Consider the following 27,974-nt stretch of genomic DNA (forward strand, 5'->3'; position numbering starts at 1 on the left):
TGGTGTCTCCCCTGCAATGCTTCCATAATTGCGGGTCTGTCAGCTCTTGAATTTCTCGGACGCGGTTGCTGACAAACGGCTTCCATCTTGAGGCGGATCCCTTGATCCATTGCAGCGTGATGGTCGAGTCGGACCAAAGATGTTTGCTAGTGGGCTTATTAGTAAGTGTTTTGCTTACGTGGGTGACTAAACGTGCACCAATGACGGCGGCCATGAGTTCCAAGCGAGGGATGGTTAACTTCTTAATGGGTGCGACTCGGGTTTTAGAGGTGACGAGGCACGTTTGCGAAGATTGTATTGAAGAACAATCCCTAGATTTTAATTGTATCAAATGCAACCAATTTGGACCTCGCAAACAACGTTTCTCAGGAGGCAAACCCATAGCTACCTTCCTAGACTACTTAGTCAGCTTATTCGACGTAAAGAAGGTTATCGTATTATCTCATTTTGGTAGCAATTACGACAATCAATTATTAATTAGGGAAATAATTAATAGGGACGAGAAATTTGTACCCGAAACTCTGAAAATTAACGGTACACGTACTTTAGAGATGAAGCTCTCTAATCTATTATTCCTCGACTCATACAATTTTATCCCCGTAGCTTTATCTAAGTTCCCCGCCACTTTTGGTCTCCCTAACGCCGCCAAAGGGTACTTTCCTCATTTTCTTTTCAACGTAGTCGAACAAGAGTTCGATATAGACAAGCAGGAAGAGACAAACTACGTCTTGGAGAACACTCTACCGCCTACAGAAGCCTATGGTTGCCAGTACTTTACCAAGAAAAACTTGGCCATCTTTATGAAATGGCACACCTCAGAAGTCAGTAAGGGCAAAGGCTTTAGTTTTTTAAAGGAGCTTTATTATTATTGCGAAAACGACACTCTATTCCTATTTTTAGGTTGTTTAACCTTTCGGTCCCTTCTACTTAAAGTTACCAGCGTAGACCCTTTTAATTGCGGCTCTGTTACTCTCCCTGGCGTTTGTTCCTATGTGTATCGAAAAAATTATCTCAAATCGAACACAATTAGTATCATTCCCTCAAACTATTACAGACTTGGCGAGAACCAATCTTTAGGCGCCATTGAATGGCTTGAATGGACTTCACATGACAGAAATATACCTATTCAATCCTCTTTTAGGGGTAAGGAAGTTAAAATCCAGACCCTAAAGGTAGACGGTTATTGTCCAGTCAACAAAGAAGTATTTGAATACATGGGATGCTACTACCATGGTTGTAAAATTCACTTTCCCATCAATAGAAACAAGATGTCACATGGCGACCCTACTGAAACGTTAAACACGCGTTATTCGAGAACAGAGAAAAAAACTAGCCAACTAGAGTCACTAAAATATAAAGTAAACGTCAAATGGGAATGTGAATGGCAACAAGACAAAATAAATAACCCCGAAATTAATGACTTTTTAAAGCGTAACGACATTCGTGTTAAAACATCCAAAAGATTGAACCCTCGCGACGCTTTCTTCGGGGGACGTTGCTGCGCTAACAAACTATACCATAAAACAACGGGTACAGAAAAAATGCACTACGTTGACTTCACTAGCCCATACCCATTCGTCAACAAAACGGGAAAAATTCCTATCGGACACCCTAAAATTATTTTGGATAATTTCCCCGACATCTTCTCATTCGATGGGCTTCTCAAATGTGACGTACTTCCGGCCCAAAATCTGATATATTCGGTTTTGCCAGCTAGGATAAACGGTAAGCTCACATTCCCCTTGTGTTACACCTGTTGCAAAACTCAATTTCAAGGTGACTGCGTACACACACCTGATCAGAGAGAGCTGCGGGGCACGTGGGTAACCGATGAGTTGAGGTACGCCGTGGAGCGAGGATACAAAATCACTCAAATGTATGAAGCTTGGTCGTACCAGGTAACATAATACGATCCCAATACTAAACAAGGCGGGCTTTTTAAAGACTACGTAAACGTCTTCCTTGAATATAAAACCCTTACTAGCGGATTCCCTGCTGATTGCGTCACCCAAGAGGATAAAGAAAAGTACGTCAATAATTACAATGAAGTCGAGGGGATCGATTTAGACATAAATAAAATAGAAAATAATGAAGGCTTAAGATGCCTGAGTAAACTCATGCTGAACTCTTTTTGGGGGAAGTTCGGACAAAACACCCGACACGTCTCAACAGATATAGTAAAAGACGCTAAGACTCAATACGAACTACTTCTTAACCCAGACAAAGAGGTCAAAACTCTATTGACATTAAATGACAACACTATTCTCGTCAAATCAGAAGACATTGCAGAAAACGAGATAGCTCACAAGCATACAAACGTAGTTATAGCGTGCTATACTACAACTATGGCGCGCCTTCACCTCTTAAAACATCTCGAAATGGTGGGAGACCTATGTTTTTATATGAATACCGATAGCCTTATCTACCTCTCTCCAGATGGAGTCCCTATACTCCGCACAGGTGATTATCTTGGTGAGCTAAAGAACGAGCTAGAACCATACGGGAAAGACGCTTACATTTGCGAGTTTGGAAGCGCAGGTGCAAAAAATTACTCCATGAACATTTATGATCCCGCAACAGAAAAAATCACTAACATAATTAAAGTTAAAGGTTTTTATTTAAATTCGTCTACTGAGAATCACGTCAATTTCGATATCATGAAAAAGTTGTTAGGCGTAAACAACAACGGCAAACCAGAAATGAACTCTGTACAAGTACCGATTGGCCCCCAAATTCGACGATTACCTAATCACACTTTAGTTACTATTGATCAAACTAAAACATATCAGGTAGTCGTTGACAAAGTCAGAGTTTTCCCCGATTACACCACGACCCCTTATGGGTATCTTAAGTAAATTTAAATTTGTAAAGTTGTATATAATTGTATAGTTTTTAATTAACTGGGGGTATGTCTGCAGACATTTTTTATTATTAATACCAAATGAAGCTCATTAATCTATTTAATATCATTGTTATTGCGAAATAAATGTTCTTAACCTTATATTATAGTCTTTATTCCTACAAAACCATCTTTTGTTATAAGCCTATACAATCAATCAAATATTGACAGGTAAAGAGAGGAGATCGGGAAAACCCGGTTCCTCCCCCTTGAGTGGCCGCCATCTTGGATCGGTATAATGGCTGCATATTCTCTAATGTATGCTTAATCAAAAAAAATTAAATGGCAGGGTAAACTTACTCCTTTTACCGCTTTGAGACTTATGAGCTTTCATTCTGTCTTATCTTCGAAGATAAAAATGTGTAAAGTAGATGAATGAAATGCGAGAGTGAAGGTTTTTTCATCTTTTTAGTGTTTAGTATATAAATGAAAAGGGAGATTGAAAAAAAATTAATCTTCTTCAGTATCGGCCAATATGTGGGTCATTATCTTCTCGAGATTGATTTGTTTCTGTAACGCGTCCGTTCCACAGAGTATCACTTGGCCATTATTGATCCTCTTTAGCGCTTACCACTGTTGGAGAATAATTAAGTAGTCATTTAACCGTCCGTTCCTCTTAACGAGATTTCCAATCAATAATGGGTTTTGACTTTATATAATTACTTTTCTAGGATGTAGTCGTTTAATAGGGCAAAGTTGTACTAATAAAGGCTTTAATATTATAAATTTAAGTAGAAACATACTGCAACGACCGGGTTAACTACAGCATAGCGCGACTCTAGGGGATCCCTACAAGTTTACTTTTCATTTTATATAGCAAGTTGGCGCGATTTATAAGTTCACATGTAAATCCCGCCCATAAATGCCTCTTGCCCGCGCCCAGCCAAAACTGGAGTTCGAAAGGAAAGTCGTCTTCTAGGGTATCCACGTGACCCAATTATGTAAATAAGGTACTCGATTGTTTTTTTACGATTAACCTTTCAAAATTTCTTCACATTAATTTTAACTTTATGTCAAAACATGCTAAGAACCCTGAACACAATGAAACGAATAGAAGTGTTCTCGCCAGTTGAGATTTTTAGCACGATCTTCCGAGTGGTTAAAACTTCAAAGTTTTTCCCAACTGCTAAATTATTTTAAAACCATGGCAACGCTTCAAACACATCACCCTAGCTGTTATCGAGCAACCAAGTTTACAGTCATTTAAACGTCCAGTCTCCATTACAACGCCGTTAATCACCTCTTCTTGAGTGTGGCTTTTATTATCAAGAAAGCAATTAGCATTTTAATCGTTCAGCCATTGGGCGTTCATTTTCCCTTCATCATTATGTTTTCGACGCCATTAAGCGTAATGTTCATTTTTTCTTACAAATGATGAGGTTAAATAGAGCAAAGTGGTAAAAACGAAGCTATACGTACGTTGTTTAATTTTATATTGCAGGAAATACCAATCGCATTTGGTAAAATTTGTACAGTCTATGTCTGATCAAGATTATTCAGATTTCGGACAATTGTGTAACTTAGATATTAGATTATGCATTCGATCATATCTAACACTTTCTTGACATTGAATAGAATTTCAGCTGAAAATTTGCTCGAACCCTGTGCAAAATTAAACAAAGCTAAAACGTTTGCGAGAGAAGGCTGAACTACTTCATATCTATGGACACGTTAAGCAACAAATTGACCCTCTTGCGCATTTTGACCCTGTGGTCAATTATACCCCCTCCGGCTTCATTGGCTGGTGACTGTGGTGGAGCAGAGCAAAAGGCCTTATCGTCGTGGAGTTGGCCCGAATTCAGTTTGCCGGTTCGCGAGTTCCTGGGATTAACCCTTGGTTCAGACCGTTCCTTGCCCCGTTCCGCGTACGTTTTGCTCGGCTCTTCGTCCCCACCAGGGTCTTGCTTTGGCTCATTCCCAGATCTTGGCAACCCTCTGAGGGTCGCGGATACACGTCTGGACTTTATAGTACTGCTGTGCTCGATGGGGCCTCCCCCGTCCCCTCAAGCCTTCTTCTGCCTTAGTCCGTCCCTGTCGCCGACCAACTCCAGGCTGGGCTCGCCGCTGACGGTGTCCCGCTTAAGTCAACTGCTCAAGGGCCCACTGGTCGTCCCTGTGTGCCTTTACGGCGGTTCCGCAGGTACAAATGGGAATATAATGGAAGACAATGGGGGGGGGTCGTTTAGTATACAAATTATGTCTACTAAAACGACCAAGAGCCTTTTCGTTTCACAAATGTCATTTTCTCCCTGTTTACACTGTTTTCATTAAATGTTTATTTGCTCTTTCTGGTCAAAGGAGTCAGCTTTTAAAGCATAGCAAGGGTCACGTGGTTCCCTTACAAGTTGACGTTCCTTACGAACTCCACTTTTGGCTTGGCAAGGCATTTGCTGGCGGCAGTTATAAGTGCAATCACCCAAAGTATACACTACTAGAGACACTAAGTAGAGACACAGCCTAAGACAGGCAACTTAAGCCTTGGTCGTAGTTAACGTCTAAAAACATTTTAAAAAGCTACCTATTTTGAGAATTTTACCTGGCACACTTAATGAAACAAAAATTAAACCCAAAGGTAACGTTTCTGTTAGTAAAAGTGTTATTTTCATTAAAATATATCAAGTAAATGTTTTGGGGTGGTGAAATAGCAAGAACATGGCCTTTGACTATTTTAGAGACAATTGAACGATATGGTAGGGGTCACCTCTATGCAAGCTAGTTTTGAAAAAATAAATCTTAGTTGTAGCAAACGTACCTTCATAAGCGTGTTAAATCGATTGTCATACTTATTTTTCGTTACGTTACATAAATGTTTATTAAGCCTACACAGAACCAATTACATGTATACTTAGGTAATTTAAAAAGGTGCAACAGTAATATCTTAAAACTGCATCTTGAGACGTTAGAGTTATACATGTAGTTTTGTGTTTTGAATTAAAACGGTTTGATCTCAATCCAGTGTTAATGGTATTGAATCGTGTTTAACTTCTTACCGAACAAGTTACGATATAGGCCTTTCCGAATAGATTGAAAGGAATCCTGGGTGAATGGTGTTATGGCTACAATCGCCAGCTCAGTTACGCTAATTTAAAGGTCGCATCATAATTGAAACGAAGAGCTAACCTTATTTCAACGTTAAAAGCCTCACACGCCTAAGTTTATTACCTTCATACGCACGTGGCGGGACCGTTTCAACAAGATGCCCCAAGCCCTTGAAAGATTTTCGGACAGACCCATTACTAGTTAACATATCTATTGGAGGGTTTGACAAACCCCAAACTGTCACTGTGCTTTTTCCGTGCTTGTGCTGGATGGGTTATTTTTAAATTAAATACTATTTAATATACAATATACAGTATACAATCGAACCGTAAAAACAATTCCCCTTAATTTAGTGGAATATTCGTTAAAAAATAATAATAAAAAACGGGCAACTAACTGTTTTCACTGAAACTTGTATGATATCATTTCATCATAAAATATTTTCGGAAAAGGGAACTCTGATAAAAAACTAATGCAGTTATTTTTTAAAATAATTAAATTCTAATCATGTTTTCGAAAGTATCCATTTTGTCCGGTTTTCGTTTACTTTTTTAAGTCTTTGCCTACTCGCACAGTATTTTTTAATTAGCCCTAAAACGAATTGTTTAATTTTGGGACTTTGCCTAATACAATCAATGCTATTTAAAACATTACAATATTGCTCTGATTAAAACACGATTAGTTCATTAAGCTAGAGACTTCCATATTAAAGGAATATACTTAAAAATGTCGATACCCAGCAGGGAGACTTTTCCCAATGGTGGGCGAAAAGGAGACTGAATTATTACTCTACCTGACTATTTCCCAAAGTTTTCAAAGTGACATAAGTATATTTAAACCTTAATTATATTCATTTAAAGTTGAGAGAGCTACAATTTAAACCGTTTCTATATTTCACTTTGCTCTAACGACCGATATATGGTGGTGAAAATATGAATGTTACAGTCTGTTAAAAAACCGTCACTAGACTACCTAGAGACTGTGAGTCCGTAATTGTTTGTTATCCAGCAATGACATAATGAGCCACTTTGTGGCATGTTTGAGAGTAGTATATTTTACCAATTTTTTGACGTAACATTAAAAGTTGATCTGAAAGTCCCACGACACAAGAACGTTTGTTTGAAAAACACGGTTTAGGCTTTCTATTTCAGTAGAAAACAAATTTTAAATTGTAACAAGTATTTTACGGTTTTACCCAACAAAATACAACCAATATTTTTTCCATTTTTTAAATTCCAAAGGGGAGAGTCTATTTCAGAATAAAATTTTTAGTTCATGCTATTGTTACTCAGTTCAAGAACTCCGTTCCGCATGTTAGTTGTTGAAAGCATGTTGTAGCTCTACGAGCATTACCAAAAAGGAAATGGCCATTGAAGAGATGTACACGAGAAATATGGCTCCAAAATCATCAAGAGACGTCTTCGAAAACGCTAAGCCCTGCTTTGTTTTCAAGTATTTTGAGCAGGCGTTCTTGTTCAACAGAAAGTTGGCTCTGATATCATGTCCAGACTCCCAATAGTTCATTATTCTTTCGCGTAAATAAAATCTCAGCAAATGATTTTTCCAATAACATGGTGTCTTACCTCAGATTGACTAAGCCTTTTAATGTATTCGAAGCTGCCTTGGACACTTGGAAAGCGAAGGAGATCTGGAAGAAAGGATCTCTACCGTAATGCAAGTCTTTTCCCGCTTTGTAAAACCAATTGCAAGTGTATTCCAAATGATGAACGGTGCCAAAGTAGACGGCGTTCCCTTGATTGAAGACTTCGTCGCGGTCTCCCTTTTTTCGATTCATTTTTTGGAATCTTCTTTCGTATTCTAGCAAAACGTCTTTGCGGTATGCCTAATTAAAATGAAAATTACATATTTTAATTGTATTGCGTATAATCCAAGTGTGGTAAGATTCCAAGTAATTGGTTATGCAAATACGCGGGGGAAGGAAATGATTTTTACTTTGGAGGTGACGGAAGGGGTAGTGGGGTCAAATCACCACCAGTGGACACGGGGCAGTCATCTCTGAGAAGCTTGACTCACACGAGCGCTCCACCCTCTCGATTCAAGGAAACATAGTGAAGTAATAATATGATGGAAGTATATAAGCCCCTGCTGTTCTTTTTTGTTATGAAATTACAAAATTAGACTAATTACACAAAAACGAGTTTTGCTTCAAAGTCCTTAAAAAACTGCATTTACACACAATCCTTCGCGACACTTTTTCAAACCCCAATGGGGCCAGAAAATATTATGTGTAATGCAGTTTGAAATTAAATTTAATCGACATGAGAATTTAATTGCGTAGTTACAACAATTGTTATGATTAGACATTTTACAACAAAAACGGGTATAAATGCGGCGTTTTGGAACCAACAGCTAAAATCAAGGACAACGATGACTCGAGTTCAAATTGAAGTTTAAAACTCATACAGGGTGTAAAAACACACATAAAGAACACCTGTTCTGAATGTATGATAAATGTCAAAAATACGACGACGTTTTTAAAGCCACAAATGGATGGATCTCATTTTAGGAGTAGTCAAGCGTCTTTTTACTCGAAATAAGTGTTCTTCTTATCTGGTCCACCTCGAATTATTAAAATTAGGTTTGAAAAGTGCCCTTGTTTCGCCAACGATTGTGTATAAATTTTAAAGAACTGCAAAGCAAAACTCTTTTTTCGAAAAATATCTGTCCCTTTTCGGGGTGAAACGTTATTTATGAAGTAAATTAGTTCTGGAATTGTCAAACTCAATCGTAACTTACAGTTGGAATGGTCGGAAAACGCAATGCACTGCATAAAAGCACACTATGCTAAATATTCGTTTCAACTACGTGAAACCAACTGATAATTGGAAAAAAAAACTCCAGGTCTTTCATTGTGATCAATTTAACCCTCGGTTTAGCAGGACAAAAAGTAGGCCCAAAGGGTTTTAGATAAATCATGTACTTTAATTTGAGAATATAAAATGGTGAATTTGAGAGCTAGATTTGAAATTTTAATATAATGTAATGTTAAGCTTCTTAGAGATTAACATTACGATTTCCGATTGAGTATAAACAGAAAATCGCTGACGGGATTCTCTTTATATAAAATTGTTCTGAGTTGAGACACAAAGATTGTGCATTGTTGGGGAGCTCGAAATATCTTGTGATTAAACGATTAAAACACCTGTTACTGTAGTAGCAGTTCAAAAAAGTCGTTGACAGGTAGCTCCGTCGAGTGATTTGCCCTCGATTTGCAGTTCAAACTTTTAAAATTTACTGATTATTTTTGTATCTTTGCAGACATACGCTTAAATGATGTGCATAATTATTGCTCTTTTTTTACTGTACAGCATAATTATTGCTCTTTTTTTACTGTACAGCATGATTATTCACCCCTATTTCTACATAGTTGGATCGGTGCGCGTGAAAGATCTGTGCTTTAAAACTGATAAATTCGACTATTTGTACAACAATTAAATGGTGAACACATTTACTTTGATTTGCAAACTGGGAACGCGGTACCCTAGGTGTAACAACAGACACACACAGATACGGCCGAAACAGAACCCCCTCCATGACATTTAGTGATTGGTTTTATTTGTAGAGCTAAACAAAAAGCGTTTTATTTATATACTAATTTTTAGGTAGGATTTCGGTATGAATGAATAAGGTCAAAAATCATTTTAGAGCAAAATCAAGCACACCATTCGATAGAGAGTAAAATTTAGATCTAAAAAAAACCCCGCTTTTTTCAAATTTCCAAAAAAAGCCCAAAAAAGAAAATTTTGCAGTATAAGTGAACAAGGTCAAAAACAGTGTGGAAAACAGCAGAGGGCCAATAATTTGCTACCGTTTCCAACCTAACCAAACCTAACCTAACCAATTCGGCCTCTTAAGTGAAAATGAGCCCTAACGTTAAACATCAATATTTTGGAAAAGGTGGCAATTCTTATAGGGGATAAGACTTTTTTTTGGAAATTTGAAAAAAGCGGCGGCCATTTTAGATCTAAATTTTACGCTCTATCGAATGGTGTGCTTGATTTCGCTCTAAAACCTTATTCACTCATACCGAAATTGTACCAACTTTTAGAATACGAGAATAAGAATAATCAAGGAGATATAAGAAAAATCGTTACTGATTTTGAACCTTGGAGTTCTTGAATATGATTAGCCCCACAAAGATTAATAACACGAAATCATGGGTTTATAAGATATGTTAAATAAGTATGACACAACCTATACTTGTAAATGCTAGAGACCTAGTGAGAGCTAGTTCGAGAACGACGCGAGAATTGACTACACTCGTCTTTGCTGTCTGCCTTCGTATTTAGTCTGTACTTAGCCTTTGACAGCGCCTCACCAGTCGTCGCTTTAGCCTGAATCTATGATGTTTAAACTACGTCTCTTCAAGACAAGCTCTCATTAACCACTGACAAAGTTATAGAACATATCATACATTAAGATAATCCTTTATGATTTCTCTGTCCTGAAAAACAATGCGCATGTTGGGGTATTTTAAGATATCATCGAAGGTGTTAATGTTGCGATCAATGTCCACCGTCAATTTTGTCGACAGGTTGGCTTTGAAGACTTCCATCAAAATGAAACAGCCGACGAAGTAGCTGGCCAAAATAACCTTCTTGGCCGTTTCGTACGTGTTCCCCGATGGACTGGAGGATTAGGGAAACAATCAGGCACTTTGCGAGGAGTTCATGAAACTTCGCACAGTGATAAATAACAGAAAACAAAAAGCGATACCTAGTTTACTAGAGAGAAGGTATAAATTCGCCACATTTCTAGCTTTATCTCCCAGTCCAAACGTAGGTCCGGAGTTCATTCCCTCCCCAGCATGTCATTGGGTCTTAAAAACTCACGTCAGCGAGACGCGATTGATAAAAATTACGTATTTTCCGACTGAGGAGAGGCGAAGTAGCCTGGTCTCATTTTACGTCCCCTCCCCCGTTTATTTCGAAAGGGGGACTTTGACTACGGCGCGCGAATACTAAGGCATCTTATAACTTCTCCCTTGTACAATAGAATATCCCCCTCGTAGATCTGAGATACTCTATCTGTTAGGCTGCATATATTTCGCATATTTCCAATATATATATATACCCTTATTTATCATTGTGAAAAGTTCCACACTTTCTTCAAAAAGTGTATGATTTTGAATAAAATTGTCATTTATTTTCTAGCTTACAAGTTGTCGGAGACACCGACAAGTAATCGTTGTACATTTGGTACGAATCGCTTGGCAAGTGTCAAGAAATTGAAAAAGAAGAGAAACAGAATGATCGTCGTCCACACCTTCAAAAGACAGGGCTTTTGGTATAATAAGTCTCCTAAAGTTGAAACATGCACGCACTTTCGGCAGATAGACTTCAATGATTCCACTCAGTGATATTTGGTACTCGGGTTTTTGGAAATAAGACACCATGTTATGTTCGTGAAACCAAATAGGGTGGCTTAAAGTTCGATTGAACGTTTCCAAATATTTTAAATACTCAGCGAAAACATATAACATAGAAGAATAAACATCTCCTTCCTAAAAGAGGATAAGAAAGAATTTAAATTGTTTTCTTCCTTTCGCAGCTTATTATTTTTTTCCTACATATACATGGTCTGCCTTAATCTCGTGTTATGTTATTTTGTGTCCTATGCTATTGTATTTATTGCTCTTGATTACTTGCGCGTAATTTTTTTTTCTATTTTTATATTTACACCCAATTTCTCTTAAGTTGTTGTAAACACCGTCGCTCCTGTATTTTATTCTCTTTTCTCCTTGACAATTGTATCTATGTACGATGCCCATTTACACGTCACATTGTTTACTTCTAGGGCAATCATTCATTTCAATAAATAAAAAAATAACGTTCCAATATCCCCAAATCATTTATGTGCCAACATATTGAGTTCTAGAATAAGCGTGTAATAACAAAAAAGTGGGACATTACACATTATATCTGTTCAAAATTTGCATTGAATGTCTATTTCATGAAGAACGAGACAAAAACGGACTGATCTAGGACCATCTACCTTGTTGTTAGTTCAACTTCATTTTCTACCTATGATTTTGACCCTTATGGAAATTGTACACCACTGAAATCGCAGGGTTGTTTACTATGACCGGCCAACTCGATTTGCGGACGCTATCGCGTTTATGTTGAAGTTTAACACATGATTAGTTTACCCAAAAAAATTAATCAAAATCAATTTTGAGCCTTGCAATTAAAGAATCTGTTAGTAAAAACTGTAAAAGTGAAGCTTCAAAATGCAGTGAAGCAAAATCTGTTACTATACCGATAACCCTCTCGACGGTCGGCGGAGTTATCTGTTTTTTAACAACTATAGGAGCGTTGAGTGCGTAGAGCTACTAAGTATTCCGGTTCTGGAATGCCGTAATTCCGCTTCCGGTTTTCGCGATTGCAAAATCCCTCTGAAACAGAATATTATTCAGCATTTTCCGAAAAAATGTCCCACTTATTTTATTATCCGCTTATGGTTATTTAAAATGAATCCGCTCCAGTCTGACAGCATGCCTTGGACGCGGACTGTTTTTTGAAACTCCCCCGTCCCTAAACTAATTTGTTCGAATAGTACATTTTTAAAACACGGGTTTATTTTTGGCGAAAAAGCGTTACAGCAACGCGGCCCCTAACATAATATATCATAGTTTTGTATAATTCGCACCAAAGCAAACGCGATACTCACACTCTGAACCTCAAATCTCAAGGACTCGTTCATGGTGTGCTCCGAGGTCCCTCGACTGACACGGACGTAGCGAATGAGGAATCACGTTCCAACTTTGCGCTATTTCGAAAGAAACATACGGCAAGACTCTCAATTTTCGATCACGAAAACTTTAGATTGCTGCAAAAGCGAGACACGATTTTAAACCTTTGATGGTTATGTAATCCAGGCTTTCGACAGACGTTTAAAAAAGTCTTGAATTCTACCTCGATTTTTAAATTGATGGAGCAATAATCTGTATTACAATAGTAGTTTTGGTTCGATTCAGAATTGACTGGGATACATCGTCATGAGTGAAGGTTGTGAAAAACTAGCAGAATGTAATACTATAGCATAAGTGGATCATATTACCGCTCCCTATAAGTACTGGACGTAGGTTATGCTTTTGTAAACAGCGTTTTCTTCCAAGACATCCAAGCCCGCCATCTATAGCTCAGTTTTGCAAGTATAGTTTTCCCATTAACCCTGATCTGGAGTTACTTTGACCTGCGGAGGTTCCGGTGGATGGTTATGGCTGTCAGACCACCGTCAGTGTCAGGATTAGTGTGAGACTTGTTATTGCGTTATAATTTTATTTAGAATGGCTTATGTTTCTTTGCTAATTACGAAAAACACCTAGGATCAATGTAACTAATTACAATCGCCGCATGCCCAAATGAAAGTCCAATCTAAACACGATTTATGTGACATTAAAAGCACTTAACCGTAAGCGTCTAAAACATTTTGTAAAACTGAAAAATATTGACCAGCATCTTTCGCAAACGGAAAACGTTAAAGCATTGGAAAAAAATTTCAGACTTAAAAAAGGAAAACAAGTTTCTTTGTCGACGCACATAACCTTTAATTAGTAATAAATTGGTCCAACTATCTCCGCTAAAAACCTTTAAATCGGTGGAAGCTCAGAGCTGTATTAGGGATGCATTAAAATGTTCTAGCATGATGAAGGCTATTTTGATCATTTGAATTCATATTAATTTCCTTTTCAACACAAGCGTTTAAAAATACCTATAGACCGCCAATTATTTTTTAAAATTGGAAAACTGAAGTGGACTTCTACTATTATATTCTCAACCCAACACTATGAATGGAACAACTTGTTTCCTTCCGCACTCTTCTCTCTCAAACATTGCCTCATTGGCTACCACTTCCGTTTGCTTGCCCCACTTTTTAAAAATTCCTTTCGCGTCAAAATCATTCCTCTGGTTTAGTTCACAAATTCGACGTTGCGTTTCGCATATACCCTTTTCCCTTCAGTGCTGGAAAACAATGCTGATGCACAGCGATGTTATATCGTCCAGTCCTTGTAGGGAGCTGTAATATGATCCACTTCTGCCAATAGTTATGTACTCATTCGACAACATTCTGCTAGCATATATTGGGAAAATTTCACTTTCAATGGGAGTGAATTCCTGTTCACTGGGACATATTCGTTTTATTTCAGCGCACAATGGGATTCGAGTCGTAAAACAACCTCGTGTACTGGGGCTTTTCCTGCCGATAGGGTAATGGCGTCTAGTGTTTGCCAGGAATCCCACCCATTTACTTTAATAATCTATCCCAACAATAATCTACTGGTTTCCACTTTCTGATAACACGAAATAATCAATTTAAATTCGTTGCAACGGTGCGAAAAGCGGTGAAATTCGTTAGAGGAGTCCACTCTGCTTCATTGGGCGGCCTTTCGATTTTGACAGTTGGCGCTAAAAAACATAAATAGATACTTAAAAATATTTTTACCCAAATGGTTTAGCTTAAGATTTCCTACACCGACATTGACTTGATGGTTACAAAATTAAAAACGTTTCACAAAGGCTTGTCCCGTAGCTAGAGCTCAGCAAGTGCTGAAATGGTTTATTATATTTACCTTTTTTGCCTATAATAATCCGTTAGGGGTTTATGCAAAGAATAAAATAGATTAAAAGTAAAATATGCGTAATTAAAATCGTGATATTTAGATTTACAGGGAATATAAGCTGGCAGTCGGAACTTTTGCTTATACGAACTTTCACTTTTGAAAAGCAAAATTAAAGGAATGGTTCACCCATAAACTTTTTTTGTCTCTTAGCGTCAATAGTACTTTTATAAAGATAGTGGTACTACTGAAATTAAATTATTAGCATTAGTTTTCATTTTATAATTAAAATAAAATTTTAAATGGACAAAACCCTTAACCCCTATCTCTAAACTTCATTGTCGTGATTGGCCGACCTGCCAGATGACTGGCTGGTTTAAATAGCGTTTAGCCAATGAGATTTTAGCACTCCAAGCAGAAGAATTTCGGTCGGTTTTTTTTGTGTCTGACAATTTCGTCTTCAAGTATGTTAGCTCTCGTCGTTAGTCGTTTCGTTGATCAATTTGAATCAAAATTAATTGCCAAAATGCCAAGTTGTATTATAAAAGACTGTCAGTGATAACTCTAGGTGTGCGGTGAGTTTTTATACTGTTCCCGATCACTGTAAGTACCCTTATAGTGCATTAAAATGGTTACGATATGCCACGATTCGCTAGCGTACTAGCTAGGCCTTTGCTACGGGCTTGACTACGGCTCTCTCTACGGGCGCTGCCAACGTACCTTGTCGCCGGTCTAGCGCTCAACCGCGTAATAGTCGAGTTTACTTTTTAGTAGAAGCTTGTCCTATAGATACCTCGGCCAATAAGATGGAGGACTGAATTAATATATGAGAGTGACGTATCGCACTCTCTCTGGCTTTGCGGAAAAGCACCATACAGGCGCTATAGGGTCCTCAATGCAATTAGTTTTTCTGATTTAATTTAAAATATACTTAATGTAAAATTTTTTCAACTCTCGAAATCTTGGTTTTGGGTGTAATTAAAGGGATTACAGCAAAAAAAGTTTATGGGTGAACCATTCCTTTAACATAAAATTTATTCCCTTGTGGCATGTTTTATCTTTATTTCGAGTGCAACTAGAGAATATTTTTTAAAAAAATATTGTTGATTATGTTAGGTAAAACACTTATCTGGTACTCGTTAAACTCAAAGTGAAAATACATAATAACATTTAAGAACAACGTCTGTATCTACGGCTTCACCATTGAAGCATCCATAACCCTCTTAGTACCCCATACATTTTCTCAAGGTCAAAACCTTCTACCGTTTTCGGATGTTTGTAAGTCGATTAAATGCCTGACCTAATAAGTAGTCTCACCCTCGTTGCTAAATTCGTCCCATAATTTTCCCTATATATTTCCAAAGAAAACTCCATAGTTATTTTTCAAGGATATTCCAAAGATACTTCCAAAGCAATTTCAAAAGAAAAAGAGGCCAATATTCCCCAATTTCCCAAAAACGCCTAAAGAACTTCCCAAGGAATTTTCTAAAGAACTCTAAAGTTTTTGTAATGGGTAGCTAATTCTGCAAGGATTTTAGCAAAACTCTAGTGTCTCTCAATAGTGGCAATATCTTTGGAATTTTCCTGGGAATCATATTTGGAATTTTCTAGAGAAAAATGTTTTGGAATTTTCTAGGGAAATATCTTTGGAATTTTCCTGGGAAACATATTTGGAATTTTCTAGGGAAATATTTTTGGGAATTTTCTAGGGAAATATCTTTGCAATTTTCTATGGAATTATCTTTGCAATTTTCTATGGAATTATCTTTGCAATATTCTAGGTAAATATCTTTGGGCATTTTCTCGGGAAATAACTTTGGGCCTTTTCAAGGGAAATATCTTTGGGCATTTTCTAGGGAAATATCTTTGCAGTTTTCTAGAGAAATATCTTTGGAATTTTCTTGGGATATATCTTTGGGCATTTTATAGGGAAACATCTTTGGGCATTTTCTAGGGAAATATCTTTGTAATTTTCTAGGGAAATATCTTTGGGAATTTTCTAGGGATTTATCTATGGAATTTTCTAAAGAACTATCTTGGGATATATCTTTGGAATTTTCTAGGGAAACATCTTTGGGCATTTTCTAAGGAAACATCTTTGGGCATTTTCTAGGGAAACATCTTTGGGTATTTTCTAGGGAAACATCTTTGGGTATATTCTAGGGAAACATCTTTGGGTATTTTCTAGGGAAACATCTTTGGGTATATTCTAGGGAAACATCTTGGGGTATTTTCTAGGGAAACATCTTGGAGAATTTTCTAGGGAAATATCTTTGGAAATTTCCTGGGAAACATATTTGGAATTTTCTAGGGAAAAATCTTTTGGAAATTTCTAGGGAAATATCTTTGAAATTCTCTTGGGAAATATCTTTGGAAATAAGTTTGGGCATTTGAAAACATCTTTGGGCATTTTCTTGGGAAATATCTTTGCAATTTTCTAGGGAATTATCTTTGGAATTTTCAAGGTAAATATCTTTGTAAATATCTTAGGGCATTTTCTAGGGAAACATCTTTGGGCATTTTCAAGGGAAATATCTTTGGGCATTTTCTAGGGTAATATCTTTGGGCATTTTCTAGGGAAATGTCTTTGGGCATTTTCTAGGGAAATATCTTTGGGAATTTTCTAGGGAAATATCTTTGGGAATTTTCTAGGGAAATATCTTTGGGAATTTTCTAGGGAAATATTTTTGGGAATTTTCTAGGGAAATATTTTTGGGAATTTTCTAGGGAAATATTTTTGGGAATTTTCTAGGGAAATATTTTTGGGAATTTTCTAGGGAAATATTTTTGGGAATTTTCTTGGGAAATATCTATGGAAATATCTTTGGGCATTTTCTAGGGAAACATCTTTGGGCATTTTCAAGGGAAATATCTTTGGGCATTTTCTAGGGAAATATTTTTGGGAATTTTCTTGGGAAATATCTTTGCAATTTTCTAGGGAATTATCTTTGGAATTTTCAAGGTAAATATCTTTGGGCATTTTCTAGGGAAACATCTTTGGGCATTTTCAAGGGAAATATCTTTGGGCATTTTCTAGGGAAACATCTTTGGGCATTTTCAAGGGAAATATCTTTGGGCATTTTCTAGGGAAATATTTTTGGGAATTTTCTTGGGAAATACCTTTTCAATTTTCTAGGGAATTATCTTTAGAATTTTCAAGGTAAATATCTTTGTAAATATCTTTGGGCATTTTCTAGGGAAACATCTTTGGGCATTTTCAAGGGAAATATCTTTGGGCATTTTCTAGGGAAATATCTTTGGGCAATTTTCTAGGGAAATATCTTTGGGCATTTTCTAGGGAAATATCTTTGGGCATTTTCTAGGGAAATATCTTTGGGCATTTTCTAGGGAAATATTTTTGGGAATTTTCTTGGGAAATACCTTTTCAATTTTCTAGGGAATTATCTTTAGAATTTTCAAGGTAAATATCTTTGTAAATATCTTTGGGCATTTTCTAGGGAAACATCTTTGGGCATTTTCAAGGGAAATATCTTTGGGCATTTTCTAGGGAAATATCTTTGGGCAATTTTCTAGGGAAATATCTTTGGGCATTTTCTAGGGAAATATCTTTGGGCATTTTCTAGGGAAATATCTTTGGGCATTTTCTAGGGAAATATCTTTGGGCATTTTCTAGGGAAATATCTTTGGGCATTTTCTAGGGAAATATCTTTGGGAATTTTCTAGGGAAATATTTTTGGGGATTTTCTTGGGAAATATCTTTGCAATTTTCTAGGGAATTATCTTTGGAATTTTCAAGGTAAATATCTTTGGGCATTTTCTAGGGAAACATCTTTGGGCATTTTCAAGGGAAATATCTTTGGGCATTTTCTAGGGAAACATCTTTGGGCATTTTCAAGGGAAATATCTTTGGGCATTTTCTAGGGAAATATTTTTGGGAATTTTCTAGGGAAATATTTTTGGGAATTTTCTTGGGAAATATTTTTGGGAATTTTCTTGGGAAATACCTTTTCAATTTTCTAGGGAATTATCTTTAGAATTTTCAAGGTAAATATCTTTGTAAATATCTTTGGGCATTTTCTAGGGAAACATCTTTGGGCATTTTCAAGGGAAATATCTTTGGGCATTTTCTAGGCAAATATCTTTGGGCATTTTCTATTGAAATATCTTTGGGAATTTTCTAGGGAAATATTTTTGGGAATTTTCTTGGGAAATATCTTTGCAATTTTCTAGGGAATTATCTTTGGAATTTTCAAGGTAAACATCTTTGGAAATATCTTTGGGCATTTTCTAGGGAAACATCTTTGGGCATTTTCAAGGGAAATATCTTTGGGCATTTTCTAGGGAAATATTTTTGGGAATTTTCTTGGGAAATATCTTTGCAATTTTCTAGGGAATTATCTTTGGAATTTTCTAGGGAATTATCTTTGGAATTCTCTAGGGAATTATCTTTGGAATTTTCAAGGTAAATATCTTTGTAAATATCTTTGGGCATTTTCTAGGGAAACATCTTTGGGCATTTTCAAGGGAAATATCTTTGGGCATTTTCTAGGGAAATATCTTTGGGCATTTTCTAGGGAAATATCTTTGGGAATTTCTAGGGAAATATTTTTGGGAATTTTCTTGGGAAATACCTTTTCAATTTTCTAGGGAATTATCTTTGGAATTTTCTAGGGAATTATCTTTGGAATTCTCTAGGGAATTATCTTTGGAATTTTCAAGGTAAATATCTTTGTAAATATCTTTGTAAATATCTTTGGGCATTTTCTAGGGAAACATCTTTGGGCATTTTCAAGGGAAATATCTTTGGGCATTTTCTAGGGAAATATCTTTGGGCATTTTCTAGGGAAATATCTTTGGGAATTTCTAGGGAAATATTTTTGGGAATTTTCTTGGGAAATATTTTTGCAATTTTCTAGGGAATTATTAGGGCTGTGCGAATACTCGAATTTTCGAATAGTATTCGTTTAATTCGAATCGAGTAATCGTTTCGACGAATCGAATTTGACATTTGGGGAAAAACGAGTATTCGAATTACAAAACGATTATTCGAAAAGAAATTCGGATAACCGATTTAAATACGAATATTGTTTCCTTAACCGAGTAATCGTTTTCATGGGGTTAAATTCGAATATAAATCGAGTATTCGATTAAAAATGGGAGGAACTATGGTCACATGTCTGTAGTAGACATAATGTAAAAAAATATATATAGTAGACCTGGGCGAGAGATAACAACAGTAGACCAAAACTGATAACGAACAACGTATATAAACAGGGGCAGACGGGCTTAAAGTTATCAATTGACGGGTCACGGCTAGATGTAAATATTGTACAGAGACGCGTGCGGTGTATTGCACTAAAACATAGAACCAAATAAATAAACGTTGATTTAAAACCAGTCTTGATTACTTTAAGCAACAGACACAACAATGGCGACGGAGGCGAGATCGTGATAATTGTGACCAGTACGAATCGCCATAACTACACGAAGAACTTATTCACCACGTTGTGGGGGACTTCCACTTTCCAACGCTTAAAAGAAAACGACCAAAGAAATCAGCATGTCTATGTTTGGCAAAGTCGACCCATTTCACGAGTCATCGCAGACGTGGGCAGTCTACTCCGAGAGATTAGAGCTGCTTTTCACAGCCAATGACATCGACACGGAAGAAATGGAGGGTAATAAGAGGGCGATGTTCCTGACGGCCATTGGTGGTCCCACGTACAGTCTTCTGCGGGGATTATTGGCACCAGTCAAAGTCACGGACAAAACAACGAAGGAACTGACAGACACGTTATCCGCCCACTTCAATCCCAACCCGTCGGAGATCATGGAAACGTTCAAATTCTTAAATCGCAACCGCTTACCGGAGGAATCCACCACGATGTACTTATCGGAACTTCGCAAAATGACGGAATTTTGCAACTTCGGCACATTTCTGGATCGAATGCTGCGGGATCGATTCATATGCGGCATACAAGACGAAACTATTCAGAACAGACTCCTCTCGGAACATTCCATATCACTGAATCAAGCCTTAGCACTAGCGCAATCAATCGAGGCAGCAGCTAAAAGCACACAGGAGATTAAGGGCAAAAATGGAAACCACATGGATGCAATCAACAAAATATCGCAACGGGAAGAACATAAAGGCCGGCCAGCCAGACGGTCGGATAAAACCCTATCACGTAGACCCACGGAATGTATGAGATGCCTATCGTACGAGCACCAAGCGATACATTGCCCATACAAGGAGTACACTTGCTACAATTGCAGGAAGAAGGGTCATTTGCAAAGAGCCTGCCGCAGAGGAGCCAGAACGAATTCCCACCGCGAAGTACACAGCATCATGCCACTATCCGAACAGCACGAAACGGTTCACACCATCCAACCATGTACCCTCGAGCACGGCGAGACACCCAGCGAATACTCGATGTATCACATTAAAGCTGGCAACTTCCCGACTCATAGTCAAGCCATGGATCCTATACATATCACGTGCCGCATCAACAATTTCCCCATCCAGATGGAACTGGACACCGGGTCGGCGTACTCTCTTATGCCTGAAGCAAATTCACGATGGACGGACACAATTTAAAACTAGAACCATTCCACAACAACCTCACCTCATTCTCAGGACATAAAGTGAAGATTCTGGGGAAAACTAACGTCAAAGTGGAATTTGACAGCAGAATCGAGACACTACCGTTGCTGATCTATGAAGGATCGTGGGTAGACAATGGATCTTCTCCAAGTTGGACATCTTGAGGACTAGTCTGGACACACGCACTCTGAAGGTGGATCATATCGAAACAGAGAACGAAGCGTTGAAGAACATATTGCGTAAGCATCAAGAGCTATTCACTCCAGGATTAGGGCGGTTGAAGGGAGTCAAGGTGCATCTTCATGTCAAACGAAATGCCAAACCAAAGTTCTGCAAGGCTCGGCCAGTACCATATGCGATGAGAGAGAAACTGGACGAAGAACTCACACGTTTAGAAAGGGAAGGCATCATTGAGAGCGTACCACACTCAGAGTATGCATCGCCTATAGTACCGTTGGTGAAGCCAACTAAAAGTCTCAGGGTCTGCGGGGACTATAAAACGACGGCAAACCAGGTCATCGACGTAGAACAATACCCCTTACCGCGAGCCGAAGACATATTTGCTGAAATGACGGGATGTAAATACTTCTCCAAATTGGACCTAAGAGAAGCATACACACAATTGGAACTTGATGACGAATCAAAAAAAATCGTGGTCATCAACACGCACAAAGGATTGTACCAACCTAACAGCTTACCATATGGAGTGGCATCAGCCTCCGCACTCTTCCAGAGACACATCGAATCGGTTGTACAAGGACTAAAAGGAACAGCAGTCTTTCAGGATGACATTCCAATAGGCGGAAGAACGGTGGAAGAACACTTGGAAAGACTAGAGGAGTCCTAGACGCGCTGGAAATGGCTGGATTGAAGTTGCGCAAGGAAAAATGTCAATTCCTCCAGAAAACGGTCGAGATCCTCGGACATCGTATAGACGAAGAAGCTTTACACCCATTGGACGACAAAACCAAAGCAATATCAGACGCGCCGGAACCTATAAATGTTGAGCAACTGCGGTCATTCCTTGGATTGCTAGGGTACTACCGAAGATTTATCCCGAACGTATCAACGAGGTTAGCCCCCTTGCACCAACTACTGGAGAAAGGAAGAAATTGGGAATGGAACGAACAGCAAAAACAAGCATTCAAAGACGCCAAAACAGCACTGCATACCTCAAATGTACTGGTCCACTACGACCAGGACAAGCCGGTCGTCCTAGTATGTGACGCATCACCGTATGGCATTGGCGCGGTAATATCCCATTTGGACGAAAAAGGCCAAGAGCAACCCATAGCCTTCACATCGAGATCATTCACGAAAGCTGAAAGAAACTATCCACATATCGAGAGAGAAGCACTGGCCATTGTATTCGGCGTAGCGAAATTCAAGAACTATTTGCTGGGCCGGAAATTCACTTTGCTGACGGATCATCAGCCACTCATAACCCTTTTTGCGGAAAACAAAAACATACCTATAATGGCAGCGACAAGAATACAACGATGGGCATTGACGCTATCAGCCTACCATTACGAAATCCGATACAAGAAGGGAATACATCACGCGAATGCCGATGCCCTAAGCCGGTTACCGTTGGCAACACCCGAGTTCAAAACGCCTATACCGGAGGAGCATGTTTTCTACATGTCAACCTTCAGCGAATCCTTTGCTGTTACCTGCGAGGACATCAGACACTCAACTTTAAATGATCCACTGCTGAAACAAATCCTCCAGTTCACGAAAAGGGGATGGCCGAGAACGACATCTAAAGATTTAAAGGAATATCAAAGACCCAAGGATGAAATATCCATGACCAACGACATCCTCCTGTGGAACAATCGGGTCATCGTACCACAAACATACCAAGAGGCAATCATAAGAGAGCTGCACGGAACACATCAAGGAATGACGCACATGAAAGCAGTAGCCCGGTCGAAAGTTTGGTGGCCAGGACTTGATGCTCTAATAGAACAGACAGTCAAACAGTACCCAGTCTGCCAAGAATATGCCCCGATGCCTGCCCAGAAGTTATCACCATGGAGAGAAACAGAAGCACCGTGGACCCGAATACACGTAGACTTCGCTGGTCCCATAGAAGGGAAATACCTGCTAATAGTCGTAGACTCCTACTCCAAATGGATAGAGGTATCCATTTGTAACACAACGTCCACCTTGACCGTTACTGAATCACTTCGACAAATATTTGCGAGATTCGGTCTACCCGTCACCATAGTGTCAGACAACGCCACGTGTTTCAGCAGCAATGAATTCAAGGAATTCACGACAAAGAACGCGATACGGCACGTACTAACGGCACCTTATCATCCTCAGTCGAACGGGCTCGCAGAGCGTAACGTAAGGACGGTCAAAAGTGCGTTGAAGAAGATATCCGGAGAGAAGCTCGAAGCGGTCCATTTGATAAAAAAGGGGTTGGAAGAAAATGGGTCCGGAAGCCTAAACAGAAGATTTGCCAGATTCTGATAAACCACAGGAGAACACCAACAGCCACAGGGAAATCACCGGCAGAATTGATGTTCGGGAGAAAAATGAGGACACGGTTGGACTTGATTCATCCCCAAAACGATGAAATGGAACAAAAGAATCAAGAACCAAACACCGACTCCTTCAAGGAAGGGGAAACAGTATATGCTAGGAACTACGGCAAAGGATCCAAATGGATTAAGGGCAGAATAAACGGGAAAACAGGAACTACGATGTACGACATAGAAACGCTTCGAGGCACATTAAGAAGACACCACGACCAGATACGGAAAAGGTACGACACGGTTCCGGTTGCCCAGTCGTCGGTTCCGGTTGCCCAGTCGTCGGTTCCGGTTGCCCAGTCGTCGGTTCCGGTTGCCCAGTCGTCGGTTCCGGTTGCCCACTCGTCGGTTACGGTTGCCCAGTCGTCGGTTCCGGTTGCCCACTCGTCGGTTCCGGTTGCCCACTCGTCGGTTCCGGTTGCCCACTCGTCGGTTCCGGTTGCCCACTCGTTGCTTCCGGTCGCCCAGCCGTTAGTCTCATTGGCCAAACCAGAGAGCCATTTAACCACAGCAGATACAGAAGGAAAGAGAGGTTCCACAAACAAACCGCCGGACATTGATACCCAAAATCAGTCACTACGTCGATCATCCCGGTTGAGAATCATACCGGACAGATTGGGCTTATAGAATTAAATTTAGTAGAAAACGTTATGTAAATATGTAAAAGAGTTGTAAAATGTTCAAAATCCTTTTATCTTCGTAAATGAAAAGAGGTATTGTAGTAGACCCAAATGTATTTCAAGCGTTTATTTTTGGAATTTCAACGCGATTGCGCATATCGCGGTGTTCGGTTTTTCTCTCTCGCTATATCCAGTTTTTGCTTGGAGGAAGTAGGTGATATGGAATAATGCCTGACCTCTCTACCTTCAACTACGGAAACGAAGTCCTCCCAGCATATTCACCGTTTCGGTAGGAGCGTGTCAGAGTTTTCCCAGAGTCCCTTTACCTTGACCCTACGTCCCTAACTAACGGCAAAATATATACTTAATGCCGCAGATCGTACATTATCATCATGTGACTCCATCTCATCTCTTTCCTCCAAGGTCTTAGCGTGGGAAATTTCATTCTATACTAAACTCGTGGGAACCAAAAGAGAACGGAAAAAATAAATTCCATTCTACTACTAAAACTCTGGGAACTAGAACTAGAAGTTAAAGGAGCAAAGTAGTTGTCGGTCGCCTGTTCAGCAACTCGCTATCTTAGGTTATGTTAAAACTGAATTAAAGCTTTAACTCCTATTTGAAAAAATCTAAAAAATGGCGAAGCGTTGTCGCAAATCAAACGAGGATGACATTGAAGAAGACCAGTCTGCAAATTCAACACTAGCTTCGTGTAACCTTTTGGAGACAGAAGTGCCTGCTAACACTTGTTCCGACGGCACAAGAAAAAACAGGAGTGGTGTATGGGCTTTCTTTGAAAATTGTGGTACAGTAAGTGGCACTTTCATTACCAAATGCAAAATTGAAGGTTGCGGAAAAGAACTGAAAAGGATAGACAACTGTACGAGTTCGATGCTAAACCATCTAAAATTGAAACATTCGTTGAGCTACAAAATGATAGAAGAGCAACAGTTGGCCAAGAAATAGAAATCAACTAGTCAAGGAGCACAAGTAGAACCAAGTTCCCAGATTGAAAACATCGTTTCACTTTTTGAGAAGAGTCAGAAGTGGCAATCTGAGCACCCTAAAGCAAAATCAATTACGAATACTTGATGGCCGTGTTGACATGCAACCGTATTCAATTGTGGAAAGGAAGGGTTTCCTGAAAGTGCTTCATACTATGGAACCACAGTATGAGCCCTCTTCACGAACCACATTCTCAAGAAAAATAATACCAGAGCTGTACGCACAAGTCAAAAACTTGGTCAATGAAGATATTAAAAGCATTCAAGGAATTGTAAATCATACTGAAGGAATTCAATCAATGTCATTCACAACTGATTTTTGGAGTTCAAGTGCATTGGACTCTTATATGTCACTCACTAGTCACTTCATCACCAGAGATTTTGAAATGAGGGAACTCACACTTAATTGCTATTCGTTCACTCAACAACACACGGGTGAAAACATTCTCGAATGAATGAAAACCACTTTAAATGATTTGAAACTAAGGCCATCTATGCCTATCTTTGTTATATCTGACAATGGAAAGAATACTGTAAAGGCGATGAGGATGTCCACATGGACACATATTCCATGTTTCGCACACACTCTGAATCTTGTGGTGAAGGACACCCTGAGTCCTGAGAAGAAAGATTTAGATGAAGATCCAGGAAGACCCAGAACATCAAAGCTTTCGAGCAAATGCCGAAGAATTGTTGGCCATTTTAAAATGAGTTACATTGCAAATGAGAGCCTTAAGTTAAGGCAGAAGAGTTTAATTTTAAAACCACTCAAGGTCATTCAAGATGTTCCAACTAGATGGAATTCGACATATTACACGTTGAAAAGACTTCTCGAAATAAAGGAGCCACTATCAATGGAGTTATCTTCTAACACAAAAATTGACAACTTAACAGGATTGGAATGGAACAAGGTCTCTTATCTATAATCTAATCTATAATCTATCTTTATCTTGTTTCCATTCTTAAGACTTTCGAGGAAGCAACAGTCCAAATAAGTGGAACTCTTTACCCTACATTGTCCCTGATTTATGTGATTCTTGATAGTTTGGAAATATCTCTCACTACTCCACCATTCTGTTCTGAAGATGAGTCAAAAACCTTGTTGCAAAGTTTAAGACGCAGATTTCCGGACTTGAGACAAAACAAGCTTTACCTTCTATCAATGCTTTTGGATCCTCGTTTTAAAACGATTATTTTCAAGGATAAAGAGTCCAGTGATTTTGCAATCAATTTACTTAAAGAAGAAGCTGCCAGCTTTTCAGTTAACACAGCTACCGAAGACGAATCTGTTGAACAAACGTTTAGTGACGCTAACTTGAACATCAACACTTCAGGTATATATTAATTTTCAAGTGTGCTTAATTTAAAGGTTATTTACATTTTTGTTTGTCAGAAGAAATATACGGCCAGAGATCTTCACTCTTCAACTTGTATTATCAAACGTTGAAAGAAAAAACCTGTAGAGCTGCTGGTGTAAGCGAATCTGAAATGATTAAACTATATCTCGAAGAGGACCCAATTGGACCTTTCGCTTTGAACGCGGAAACCAACGTAATCCTTAAATGGTGGAAGATGAAAAAAGAAAAATATCCAAAGCTTGCTGAAATGGCCAGGTTGTACCTCTCAATTCCAGCAAGTTCTTTTGATAGCGAAAAAATGTTTTCAACGTTTGAAAACATCGTTGATGGGAGGAAATCATTGCTTCCTGAAAATGTTGAGAAGCTTGTATTTCTCCATAAAAATTTGGTTCGCAATCAGTACAACTTTTTCAAGAAGAATTAATAGTAAAATCTCCTGTAAGGGCCTTAGTTGTGAGTGAAGAAACTATTACTTTATTTACTATTTTCCATTCTATTATTTTTTTAAGCAGCTAAGTTACGCTCCTTAACTTTTTTAATAATAACATTAGCAAGATTACTGCATTTCTATTTTCCATTCCATTACTGTATTTTTCTTTTTTTCGTGGAGAAGCTAAGTTACCCTCCTGTTTCAAACAATTTCACTATTCAGTTTACTGCATAATATTTTCATTTTGAACATAAATTTCTATTTTGAAAGTTCAAAATAAGTAACAAACTTGTAACTGAAAAGTAAATTTTTAAGGTCTTAAGATAAGTGCTAGTTCAATTCTTATTATTTTTCTGTATTACATATTTAAATTGTTATTTAAATATGTAAAATTATATTTCTTTAAATTATTAAGCGAAGTTCCGTTTTCTCTACATATCCCTGACTTTCATTAAACTGCTATATGTATTAAAAAAAACGATTAATCGTTTGGAATCGAATATTCGTCAACAAAAACCGAGTAATCGAACTTTCGAGTATTCGTTTTGAAAAAAACGAATTCTCGAATTAGATTTTTTGGAAAACGAGTAATATTCGTTTGAACGAGTACTCGATTCGCATTTCGAATAGGAGATTTACTATTCGATTCGTATTCGACTCGGTTTGGAAAACCACTATTCGCACAGCCCTACAATTTTCGACAGGCCCTGTGATTTTTATTTTTGAACACGCCATCTGGCGGAGCAAAAATGTTAGTCTCTATACGGGACAATTGACGAGGGAGAAGCCACTCGGCAATAAAGTCTTTCTGAGGGTGTAAGATGTGAAGCGTATTACGCCGTTTAACGCGGAAATACACTCGGGATTACTTTCTACAGTTTTTAATTCAATATTAGAACGGATTGTAGGCATATCGCCCGAATTTACGGCATTAAAAC

The 27,974-nt window shown here is 38.3% G+C and overlaps 2 protein-coding genes and 1 pseudogene across 2 annotated transcripts; all 3 read left to right on the forward strand.

Moving 5' to 3' along the window:
• The first annotated feature begins 245 nt into the window (after positions 1-245).
• LOC149666825 (uncharacterized) lies at positions 246-2,855 on the forward strand. Its single transcript, XM_089841638.1, has 5 exons — positions 246-540; positions 604-825; positions 901-1,725; positions 1,777-1,876; positions 1,985-2,855. Exons 1-5 carry the CDS (start codon positions 246-248, stop codon positions 2,853-2,855), a joined length of 2,313 nt encoding a protein of 770 aa, XP_089697764.1.
• Positions 2,856-20,040: 17,185 nt separating this feature from the next.
• On the forward strand, positions 20,041-21,078 carry LOC149666826 (uncharacterized). The gene has a single exon (XM_089841639.1). It carries the CDS (start codon positions 20,041-20,043, stop codon positions 21,076-21,078), a length of 1,038 nt encoding a protein of 345 aa, XP_089697765.1.
• A 4,271-nt stretch (positions 21,079-25,349) lies between these two features.
• Positions 25,350-27,030, forward strand: LOC149666827 (zinc finger BED domain-containing protein 4-like; annotated as a pseudogene).
• Positions 27,031-27,974: the final 944 nt, after the last annotated feature.

The sequence above is a fragment of the Phalangium opilio genome, unplaced genomic scaffold (genome assembly GCF_054372755.1).
Source record: "Phalangium opilio isolate 3A_F unplaced genomic scaffold, DU_Popi_V2 ptg000060l_1, whole genome shotgun sequence".
In the NCBI taxonomy this organism is placed as follows: domain Eukaryota; kingdom Metazoa; phylum Arthropoda; class Arachnida; order Opiliones; family Phalangiidae; genus Phalangium; species Phalangium opilio.